The sequence below is a fragment of the Chiloscyllium punctatum genome, chromosome 7, assembly GCF_047496795.1.
Source record: "Chiloscyllium punctatum isolate Juve2018m chromosome 7, sChiPun1.3, whole genome shotgun sequence".
Taxonomy (NCBI): Eukaryota; Metazoa; Chordata; class Chondrichthyes; order Orectolobiformes; family Hemiscylliidae; genus Chiloscyllium; species Chiloscyllium punctatum.
The window spans coordinates 22,548,414-22,561,114 of NC_092745.1; the positions used below are offsets into that span (position 1 = coordinate 22,548,414).

The window sequence follows — 12,701 nt, forward strand, 5'->3', positions numbered from 1 at the left end:
CAATTTTTCCACGTGTAGAGGGATCAATACCCAGGGGCAGAGATTAAAGATAACACAGACAGAAAAAAATAGAAACAGGGAGCAGGAGTAGTGTCAGTGTTAGGGTTAGGGTTAGGATTAGTGTTAGGGTTAGGGTTAAGGTTCGGGATTGGCCCTGTGAGGCTGCTCTGTCATTCAAAATGATCATGGCTGATCCTCTCCCTCAATGGCAAACTGGGATTAGTGTTGTTATATCATTGATGACCAGCACAGACTTGTTAAATGCTGTTCATGTCATTGGGTTTCCAATTGAGAGAGGGACAGAAGAGAGAGAGAAAGAGAGAGAGAGAGAGAGACAGAGGGAGGGAGTGAGAGCAAGTGCACATTGTGAGGCTGAGTGAGAGAGTGCGAGGCATTTAACAGCTGCCCCAAAACTCAGTGTTCCAATATCCTGGAATAACACCTGCTATAGAGATCAGTTTGAGAGTGACCAGAGGGAAGGAGTGAGACAAAGAGACAGTGGGGTAATGAGAGATTGAGGATACAAGGAGAAAATGAGTGAGATAACAGGTGGACAGATAAATGAAGGAGAGGAATGGAAGATCAGGGATGGAATGAGAGCAACCAACACAGAAGGAAAGGGCGATAATCAGAAAAAGAGGGAGTAAGTCAATGAGCGACAGTAATATATTCAAGCGAAAAGTGAGAAAGAGGTAAAAGTCAAAAGGGATGGAGGAAGTTGGGAAGGACGAGAGAGACAGAAAAACAGGCAGTGTGAGGGGCTGACGTGGCTCTCTCTACCTGATGCCATTTACATACTGAGGAACACCCAGTCAGACTCTCACAGGCTGCAGCTTTATAAAGCAGAGCCCAGTGAAGGGAGAGTTTATCAGGAATCAGGCACAGGGACAGGAGCACACACCATGATTTCATACATCCAGCTGATCTGGCCCCTGGCATTCTGTGTCGCAGGTACAAATCTCTCTCCTTCCACCTTGAATCTTTAGCTGCTCTCCATTTCACTCCAATTCCACTGACTTGTGATTGAAGGGAAAATGCTGAAACCAGAGGAATGCTCAGTGTCTCTAACAATCTATCATTTGACAGGCTCGTTGTGTGACAGTTCTGACTTCACTGTGTTTCTCTCTGACCCCTCAGGTATCAGTGGGGACATCATCATGACCCAGTCTCCCCCGGTGCTGTCAGTGGGACTGGGCCAGACTGCAACCATCACCTGTAAATCCAGTGAGGATGCCAGTGCTGATGTTGAATGGTACCAGCAGCGGGAAGGACAGAAACCCTCTCTCCTGATCTACAATGCAGCAACACGAGAAACAGGGGTCTCCGAGCGATTCACTGGGAGAGAAGTGTCCAGGACACACTTCACCCTGACAATCAGCAACGTTCAGAATGAGGATGTCGCTGATTATTACTGTATGCAAAGTCAGAGCTTACCTTGGCACAGTGATACAGAGCCGTACAAAAACCTCAATACACACAGTCCCAACCCCTGTACTGACATAACCCACAATTACATATATTTAATATATAATAAAGAACACACACATACACCTCCTGTTTTGACAGGTCCACATTTATAGATAAATGGAACTGAACAAATTACCCTATGCCGGGATTGTCACTGTCCACTACACACTCCAGTCCCTGTGGTGTCCACTGCTCACTGAAGGCCTTAAGTTTCAGTCTTACACTCCATGGCCACATGTGAAGAACAGCTGCAAAATTTAACATAAAAAAATAAAGTTCACAAACCTCCCGAGCACAGCAGGACACAACCTAGGGAGAGAGAAAGAGAGAGAGAGAGAGAGCGAGTGAGAGAGAGAGAGAGAAAGAATGAGAAAAACAGAAAAAACATGAACAACAAAGAGAAGGTGAGAGTAACTGAAAGACAGAGAGAGACAGGGAGAGGGTGACAGTGAGTGAGGGAAGCAGAGAGCAGAGGTTTTTGAACAGCCTCTGCACTGGGAGCTCTCACTGTGCCTTACGTTCGGTAAAGGAACCAAGCTCAGACTGAGTAAGTAAACCTCCATCGTCCGTTATTAACGCTGTAAATACTGAGCCTTTCGAAATCACAAATGCTGAATTGCTGCAGGTGTTCGTGGGGAGCTGCAGTGAATGAAGTGGTTGATTGAGGAGCACTGTGTCTAACAGTGTCTCCAGCCGTATATCTTTAGTTCCATTGCCTCCTTTAAGCAGCAAGATACAAGTCAGTCAGTTTTACTCACCGTGTGGAGGAGCTCTGTCCATTTGCAGCCTGTGGTCCCATTCCTGCAGCATGGAGTGAAATCAGTGAGTAGCCTCCTGTCAGTCTCAGTGTGACAGACACGGGCAGAGTTTGATGTGAGCTCTGGCTCCCTGTCCCAGTCTCTGATCTCACTGACCTCAGCAGCAGCAGCAGCAGCAGCAGCAGTGAGACACCGAGCTCCCACCTCCCCCAGCTTTAACTCTGCTCAATCACTCAATCACAGAATTGTTACAGCACACACGGAGGCCATTCCGCCCATCCTGTCTGGACCAGCTCTCCGAATGAGCAATTCACTGAGTGTCATTCTCCTGCCTTCTCCCTGTCACCCTGCACATTTTTCCTTTTCAAATAACATTCTCATTCCCTTCGGAATGTTTCAATTGAAGCTGCCTCCACCACACTCTCAGGCAGTGCATTCCACACCTTAGCCACTCGCTTCATGAAAATGTTTTTCTTTATCTCACTTCTGCTACCTCCACCAATTACTTTCAATCTGTGGTCTCTTGCTCTCAATTCTTTAATGAGAGGGAACATTTTCTCCCTATTTACTCTGTCCAGGCCCCTCCTGATTTTGAATTCCTCAAACAAATCTTCTCTCTGCCTGTCTTCTCTCAGGATGACAGTCCAAAAATCTGCAATATATTTTCAGAACTAATTTTCCTCATTTCTGAACCTTCCATGGGAATCTTTTTACGCCTTCTGCAAAATATTCACACCCTTTGTGAAATATTCACCTTCTCTATTCCCTGTCGTCCCATTTGCCTGCATTTGGCTCATTTCCACCAAATCCTTCCTCTCCATGTACTTGTTCAAATGTTTTTTAAATGTTGTAATCATACTCGCCTCAACGACTTCCTCTGGCAGTTCATTCAATACCACTCTCTACTTGAAAGAGCGATACCTCAGGTCCCTTTTGAATCTTTCACCTCTTACTTTAAATCTCTGCCCTCTAGTTTTGGTCTCCCCGACCCTGGGAAAAAGACCTTGGCTAGTCACCTTATCTATGCCCGTTATGATTTTATAAACCTCTAAAATGTCACCCCACAGCCTCTGACCTTCCAAGGAAAATAGCCCAGGCCTTACCAGCCACTCCTTATAACTCAAACCCTCCAGTCTCGGTGACAGTCATGTCACCCTTTTTAACACCCTCTCCAGTTTAATGACATTCTTTCAATAGCAGGGTGACCAGAAATGTGACCTGACTAATATCTTGGACAGACATAAAATGATGTCCCAACTCCCAGACCCGATGAAGGCAAGTGTACTAAATGCTTCCTTCACCACCCTGTCTACACGTGACACCAGTTTCAATACTCTATGTGCCTCCACCCCTGTTTGACAACACTCCCCATGGCCCCACAATTAACTGTGTTACCCGTGGCCTGGATTTTGTACCAAAATGCAACACCTCCCTATTATCTCAATACGTAATGTAAAAGTACTCTCAAATAGCCTTCTTCACTGACCATTCTGCCACTAATATTGGTGTCATCTGTAAACTCACAAACCATGCTTCCTATATTCTCTTTCAATTTGTTTCTCTAAATAATGAACAATAATGAATCCAGAAACAATCCTTTTGCCACACCGCTGGTCACAGACTTCCTGTCTGAACAACAACCTTCTACCACCACACTGTCTCCAACCATCAAGCTAATTTTGTACCAATTGGTTTGCTCTCCCTAGATTCCATTTGATCTAATCTTATTAACCAATTGTCCATGCAAAAATTGCCAAAGGCCTTGCTAAAGTCCATGTAGACAATGTCTACCAATCTGCCCTCAGCTATCTTCTTGGTCGTGTCTTCAAAAAGCTCAATCAAATTTGTAAGACACATTTTCCTACTTACAAAGCCATGTGGACTATCCCTAATCAATCATTGTCTTTCCAAATGCATTTAGATCCTGTCTCTTAAAATCCCGTCCAACAACTTACTCACCACTGACATCAGACTCACCGGTAAATAATTCCCTGGGTATTCCTTGCAGACTTCCTTAAAATACAGCACAACATTAGCCATGCTCCAGTACAGTCTTCCAGTACATCACCCTTGGCTGTTGATGATACAAACATCTCCACAAAGGTATTGCTGTCTCTTCCCAAGCTTCCCACTAAGTACTGGAACAGACCTGGATCAGTTCGTAGGGGATTTATCTACCTTTATGAGTTTTAAGAACAGATTACTGCACGTCTTCATCTGTAATGTGGACTCTTCTCAAGACAGCAACATTTATTTCCCAAAACTCCTTCACTTCCATAACCTTCTGAACTGTAAATACTGAGGTAAAATATTAGATTGGTAACTCATTCATATTCTGTTTGAAAATAAAATATGAATATGAAAAGATTGAGACATTTGGAGGTGATCAATGAGATATGATCCATGGTCATGACTTTACTCTGGATTGTCCTTTGTCCTTTTCCACTGTCTCCCTGAACCTTGTGATACAATGATCACTCTTCCCAAAATGTCCTCTCACTGACACTTGATCTAATTGAGTCTCCTCACTCCCAACATCCATATGTCACAGATCTTCCTTTCTCATTAGAATGGAAACACACAGCTGGAGAAAATTCACCTGAGGACACTCTCACAACTCTAGCCCCTCTCTGCCCTTCACACTGCTTTTATTCCAGTTGATATTTGACAATGTGTGCACCTTGCTGTAAACTCCTTGCAGATTTGTCCCTCTACATCCTTCCCACTAGTTGGTGACCTACAGACTGCACTGAACAATCTGATTACACTTCTCTTGTTCCTTATCTCAAACCAAATCAATTCTGTCCTTCACCCCTCTGGGACATCATGTTTCTCCAGGTCTGGAATGATCTTCTTAACCAATCCCAAACCTCTCACCGTGCACCCCCTTTTCCTATCTTTACTGAATACGTTGTATCCAGGAATATTTAATACCAGTCCTCTCCTCATTTGAGCCTCATCTGTTAGCGCGAAAACATCAGATTTCCACTTGGTAATCTGTGTCTGTAACTCCTCAATCTTATTCCCACATTGTGTGCAATCCCATACATGCAGTCAGCTGGGTTTAGAATTTATTACTCTCTGCCTCACTCTGATTCTGCCTAAGTTACTATTCCTTAGTCGGATGCTAACTATTTTTTCCAGGACTCTGTGTCCCTTGGTGTTCTTCCCTGATATTATCTCCTGGTGCCCACAGCCCTTCCATGTAAGTTTAAACCCTCTCCAACAACACCAGCAAGGAGCTCAGTTCCTGCTCTGTTCAGGAGCAATCCAACCGGTCTATAGAGGTCGCATCTCCCACTGAGTCATTCCCAAAGTCCCAAGAATTTAAAGCCCTCCCTTGTGGACAACCTTTACAACCTCACATTCACCTGTCTTATCCGCCTGTTCCTACTCTCACTTGCACTGGTCACTGCGAGTAATCCAGCGATTCCTATTTTTGAGGTCCTGCTGCTAAGTTCTTCCTGAGCTCCCTAAATTCTGACTGCAGGACCACATCCCTTTTCTCCCTCTGTCACTGGGACCGATGTGGACCAGGACTGCTGCCTGTTCCCCTTCTCCCCTCAGATTGCTCTGCAGCCGCTCAGTGACATCCTTGACCCTGGCACCAGGGAGACAACACACCATCCTGGATTCCCATCTGCAGCTGCAGAAACACCTATTGATTGCCCTCACTCTTGAGTCTTCCTTGTGCCCCCCTGTACAGCTGAGCCCCTGTGGTGCCATGAAATTGACTCTGGCTGCACTCCCCAAATGAACCATCATTTTCATCAGGATTCTGAACTGAATCCTGGATTGGCGAGTGCGATACACTCAGGGGATTCCTGTACGAGCTGCCTGGTACTTGGACTGTCTGCTGCTCCCCCATTCCCTCTCTCCTTGCATACTCTGAAGCTGCAGAGTGACCACATCTAGAAACGTGCTCTCCACGGAGCTCTCAGCCTCACAGACTCTCCGCACTGACACCAACTGCTGCTCAAGCTCCGAAACTGGGAGCTCCAACTGCTGTCACTGACCACACTTCCTGCTCTCATGGTATTCCAGGAGCTGGGAAGCATCTTGAAGTTCCTACAAGGAACAGGATGCACATTCTCTCCACTCCCTGTTTACCTCTTCGCAAAGTTCTGATGATAACCAGCTACAGCAGGGCTCACAATCCAGTGGGTTCAGTGTTCTGGGGTTTTGCACAGTCTCTTCAAAAGACCATAAGATTTTATGACATCAGAATTAGGTCATTCACCCCATCAGGTCTGCTGTGCCATTTGGTCATGGGTGATGTGTTTTTCAAGAACATTCTTCTGCCTTCTTCTCATGATGTTTGATCGTCTTTCCAATCAAGAAGTATCAATGTCTGTCCTAAATACACTCAATGACTTCACAACCATAGCAATGGGCTATCCCTTAACGCTGTGGCTGTGCCTACTGGTCCAATTTCCTCTTCCTTGTGGAAACATCTTCTCCACGTCCACTCTATCCAGGCCTCTCAGTGTTCTGTAAGTGTCAATGTGATCCTCCCATGTCCTTCTGAACTCCATCAAGTACACATCCAGATTCCTCAACCGCTCCTCATCAGACCAGGCTGTCATCCCCAGGGTCATTCTTATAAACCTCCTCTGGACTTTTTCCAATACAAGAACATACCTCCTTAGATACAGGTCCCAAAACTGTTCACAATATTCCAAATGTATTCTGACCAGAGTCTCTTACTCCCTCAACAGTACACACTTACTCCTGCATTCTAACTCAGTTCAAATGAATGATAACATTTCACTTGTCTTCCTATTTGCCAACTGAACCTACATGATAACCTTCAGAGAAATCTGAAAGAGGACTTATGAGTACCTTGATGCTTCAGAATTCCAAATTTCCCCATTTAGAAAACAGTTTAAGCTTCTATTCTTCCCACCAAAGTGCATAACCTCACACTTTTCCACACTGTATTTCATCTGCCATTTCTTCGCCCACTCTCTGAGCCTTTCCAAGTCCTTCTGCAGCCTCCCTACTTCCTCAACTCTCCCTGTCCCTCCCCCATCTTTGTGTTATCAGCAAATTTACCAACAATGCCCTCAGTTCCTTTTCGCAGATCGTTAATATATAATTAATTGTTACATGAATAGCTGAGGTCCCAACACTGCCCCCTGCTGAACTGCACGACGCACCAGCTGCCATCCTGCAAAAGACCCATTTATTTCCACTCTCTATCCATGTCAGTACCGGGCCCCAAACCCCATGGGCTCTTATGTTATTTAGCAGCCTCCTGTGTGGCAACCTGTCAAAGACCTTCTGGAAATCCAAATCGATCATGTCCATTGGCTCTCCTTTGTCTAACTTGCTCATAAATTCCTATTATTACATTGAATTCCAGCTTCTCCCTCTCGAACTGCAGGGTGAATTCTATCACATTATGGTCACTGTGCCCTCAGGGTTCACTCACCTTCAGCTCCCCAATCAGGGCTGCCTCATTACACATCACCGAATCTGGAATTACCTGTTTCCGAGTGGTTCCACCACAAACTGTTCCAAAAAAAGCCTCTCGCAGACATTCCATGAATTCCTTTCCTTGAGACCCATTCCCAACGTGACTTTACCAGTCCACTTGCATATTGCAGTCCCCATGATTATTGTAATAATCCCTTTCTTACATGTCTTTTCTTTCTCCTGATTTATTTTCTGATTCACATCCCGACTACTGCGAGGAAGTTTGTACATAACTCCCATCAGGCTCTTTGTTCCTTTGTAGTTTCTAAAGTCGACTCACACAGATTCTATGCATTCCAACTCTATAATTCCTCTTGCTGTCGATTTAATTTCATTTCTTAATGACAGAGAAAATCCACTCCCCCCTCCCAATCTACCAATCATTCGAAACACAGAAACATAGAAAATTGCTGGAGGAATAGGCCATTTTGCCCTTAGAGCCTGCACCACCATTCAATATGATCATGGCTGATTTTGCAATCGCAGTATCCCATTCCCACTCTCCCCTCATATCCCTTGATCCCTTAGCCGCAAGGACCACGTCCCTCTATATATATACATCTAACAAACTGGCCCCACCAGCTTTCTGTGGTAGAGAATTCCACAGGTTCAAAACATTTGAATAACTTAACCCTTAATCTTAGACTGTGACCCCTTGTTCTGGACTTTCCCTAATATTGAGAACATTCTTTCAGCATTGAAACTGTCAAATCCCATCAGGATTTTATATGTTTCTGTGAGATTGCTCTCATTCTTCTAAATTCCAGTGAGGACAAGCCCATTTGATCCAGTCTTTCCTCATATGTCAGTCCTGCCGTCCTGGGAATCAGTCTGGTGAACCTTCGCTGGACTCCCTCAATAGCAAGAATGTCCTTCCTCAGACTCGCAGACCAAAACTGTACACAATACTCAAAGTGAAGCCTCACCAAAGCCCTGTATAAATCTGCAAGACATCCTTACTCCAATACACAAATCCTCTTACTGTGAAGGCCAAAATGCCATTAGCTTCCCTCACTGCCTGCTGCACCTGCATGCCCCCTTTCAGTGACTGTTCCACCATGACACCCAGCTCTCATTGCACCTCACCTTTTCCTAAACTTCCACCATTCATTAATAATCTGACTTCCTGTTTTACCACCAAAGTGGATCATCTCACATTTATCCACATTATATTGCATTTGCCATGTATTTGGCCACTCAGCCAGCCTGTCCAAGTCACCCTGCAGCCCCTTAGCATCCTCCTCACAACATACATTGTCACCCAGCTTCATGTCATCTGCAAGCTTGTAGGGATTGCATTCAATTCCTTTGTCCATATCGTTTATGTATATTGTGAACAGCTGGGGTCCCAGCACTGAACCCTGTGGTACCTCACTCATCACTGCCTGCCACTCTGAGAAGGACCCATTTATTCCAACTCTCTGTTTTCTTTCTGCCAACATGTTCTCTCTCCATGTCAATACATTACCTCCAATACCATGAGGTTTAATTTTGCTCAATAATCTCTCTTATGGGACCTTGTCAAAAAACTTTTGAAAGTCCAGGCACACAACATCCTCTGAGTTCTGAGGGAGGGTCACTCAAGCCGAAAAACTAACTTCGATTTCTCTCCACAGATGCTGTCAGACCTGCTGAACCTTTTCCTCAATTTTGTTTTTGTTGTCCATTGATTCAGATTTGTCCACTCTCTACTGATCACATCCTCACAACCATCCAGAAGATGTGTCAGGCCTCATTTCCCTTTAGCAAATCCATACTGACTTAGACCGATTCTGTCACTGCTTTCCAAATGCTCGGTTATTGTATCTTTAATAATAGACTCCAGCATTTTCCTCATGGACAAATCCTCATTTTCATTCTCCCTCCTTTTATTAAAAAGTGGAATTGTATTGAATGCTGTCTAGTCCACTGGAACTCGGTCAGAGTCTACGGAATGCTGGAAAATGATCACCAATGTGTCCACTATTTCTACACCCACTTTCTTACGGACTCTGGGATGTAAAGCATCAGGCCCTGGGGAATTACCAAGTTTTGATACCATCAGTCTCCCCAATAAAATTTCCCGACTAACAAGGATAACCTTCAGTTCTTCCTTCGCACTTGACCCTCTATCCCCTTGCCTTTCCTTTCAAAAGGATGTGCATCCCTGGATATTTAGTTCCCAGTCCTGATCCACTTGCAGCCACGTCCCTGCGCTACAGGCTCATTTACCTTGCTTCATATACTCGATGCGTCGAAGAACAACACCCTCAGTCATGCACTGACTGTCTCCTTCTCACAGTTATCTCCTTTAGAAATCATAGAAACCCTACAGTGTTGAAGCAGGCCATTCAGCCCAGACTGACCCTCCAAAAAGTATCCCACCCACCCTACAATTCCCGTGGATAATCCTCCTAACCGAAACATCTTTGTGACAATAGGAGGAAACCCAAGTGGACACGGGGAGAATGTGTAAATCCCACACAGACAGTCAGTTGGAATTGAGTCTGTGTCTCCGGAGCTGTGAGACAGCAGTGCTAACCACTGATCCACCATTCCACCCTGCAGTGCCTCAAGTTCAATTCTTGATCCTTTCCATACTCTCGATCCTATTACTTGGTCTGGATGCTTCAATAAAGTGTTCTGAGCCCCTACCTTCTTTAATTAATTCAAATTCCTTGGAAACTTGAATTCCTTTGGTTTGTGTGGTCCACTTTGTCTACATTATTCCAAATGGTTCATGCATTAAGAGACAAAACCTTTAAGCTTGTTCTATATTGAGCTTCCCTGCACTTTTAAGTTTCCTCAGTACAATATGACATTCACAATACTCTGTCCCTTTCCTTTTATTTTCTGGTAACAATCAATCCCATAATGAACCAGTAATCCTACCTTCTCCTTTAATTTTCATTTTCTCATTTTCCACGCCAGTGTTCCAGTTACTTTCTCTTTGAATTGTATTCAGGCTGATATTTATCCCTGAACAAACATCACTCAACATGTTCCTTGGTTCATTGTTGTTTGTGGGATCTTGCTGTGTACAATCGGGCTTGCACATTTCCTTCATTACAACAGTGACCACATTTCAAACATGTCCCACACTGTCTGCAAATGTTTTTGGGACAGCATGGATCTTTCTTTTCTTTGGATGAACTGGAAATCTTTCAGATGTGAAAGATGCCATTCCATTATTGCTCAGTCCTCCTGCTGAACTACAGTTACTGCTATATATGTCCCTCTCTTTTGTGAAAACAGACCGAAAGTTTTCATGAGGAACCATTGCTCCATCTCCCACCACCGCACACAAGTTCCCTTCCTGCTCTCGAATGGGCCTCATACATTCCTTCATTCACTTGTTCTTTCTGTGATTATAAAACATCATTGGGATTTCCTTGCCTTCATTTGGATACATTTCATCTTGTCAGCTCTTTGCTTTCCTCAGGTCCTGTAAATTTCACCCCTGCTTTTTGTCTTTCAGCCCACTTTTACCCAATAACTGTCCAGTTTAGTAAAATGGTTTGTTCCCAAATGAAAACTTTTACACAGGCCCCCGGTTCTCCATTTCCATCCCGACTCTCAATCTCACTGTGTTCTGATCACTGTCATTGAAATGCTCCCACATTGAGAGCCCTTCCAGCTGCCCACATTCATTCCCTCAGCAATGATCCAAAACTGTCCCTTCTCTTTCACCATCACCTTCTCAGGGGCAATAAATTCACACTCTGCCAGTGACACTCACATCCCAAGAAGTAATATTAAAAGTCACTGTCCTTTTTTATGGAATTTGTAGGTACTGAATACAAATGTTAAAATGGATTGTTTTGCCAGTGAATGTTCAGAGTTGAAATCCCTTTGAACGGCAGGGATCAAAATTGTTTCTCTTATCTTTCAGGCCGTGAGAACTCTCAGCCCAAGCTGACCCTGCTGCCCCCCTCCCCGGAGCAGGTCAATGCCAAGGGCACTGCCACCCTGGTGTGCCTTGCCAATCACTTCTATCCCGATGAGCTGGAGGTGCAGTGGAAGAAGGACGGTGCAGTCATTTCGGACGGTGTTCAGACCAGCAACTACCTGCGAGCTTCGGACAGCACCTACAGTGTCAGCAGCCTGCTGACCCTCTCTGGGTCTGACTGGGAGTCCAACGCTCGCTTCTCCTGTGCCCTCACCCACGTGACCCTCCCCTCTCCCCTCAGCAAGAGCATCAGGAGATCAGAATGTGTGTAGAGTGTTTGAGACAGTCCACAGAGGAGACACAACTTTAAATAGAACAGGGCTGAGCTGGCAGGACAAAGGTCATTGTCAGCACTGTATTTCAACTCTCTTCCTTCTCGTTGCTGGCTCAGAGACACGTCTGAGGTTCAAGGGTTAAGGCAGGTCATTGAAATCATCAAAAAGAAGCTTCACTCTGTATCAAACCCCATGCTGTCCCTATCCTGGGAACGTGTGATGAGGACAGTGTTGACTTGTGATGCCAAGACAAACCTCTCGAAGATGCTGAAGACTGTCAGCTGTACAAAAACAATGTGAACCTCAGAGGTCTCTGCTTCAGTAAACCAGATCACCTTCCTGCTCAGCCGTCAGTTCCAATATAAGGTTTTTATCACTGTTTAAAGGGACAGGATTCTCATGTTACTGAGAAAAACTCCACAAGTGTTTTCCTCATGCTCCATTGTGGCTGTGAATGTGTGCAGCTTCCTCTGTCTGGGCTGTTAATTGCAGTCTGTTTTCTGTCAATGTCAATCTGGAAAAGGGAATAAAGATGAAGAAGATTCAGTCTCTGTCTCGTGTGTGCTTTGGAAATGGCTGGAGCTGAAGCCTAAGGGAAACGGTGTGGGAAGTCTTAACATCCACCCTCAAGGCTTTGAATAAGAGGGGGAGAATAGTGGGGGCAATGTGGTCCCAGGAGCAGGAGGTTAATGCTACCATTGTGTCCAGAAGGTGTACCTTCAGCAGGAACGCAGGGCCCCAAAGAAATCGTTCCCAATAAATGGAGAAAAGAAGGATGGCAGGAGGGGACAATGG

At 44.9% G+C, this 12,701-nt stretch overlaps 1 gene segment (V, D, J or C); it reads left to right on the forward strand.

The window, feature by feature from the left end:
* The first annotated feature begins 887 nt into the window (after nt 1-887).
* Nucleotides 888-12,452, forward strand: LOC140479416 (Ig kappa chain V region Mem5-like). The segment is given in 4 exon segments: nt 888-951; nt 1,138-1,436; nt 1,981-2,014; nt 11,575-12,452. Coding segments are annotated over 4 exon segments (711 nt in total).
* Nucleotides 12,453-12,701: the final 249 nt, after the last annotated feature.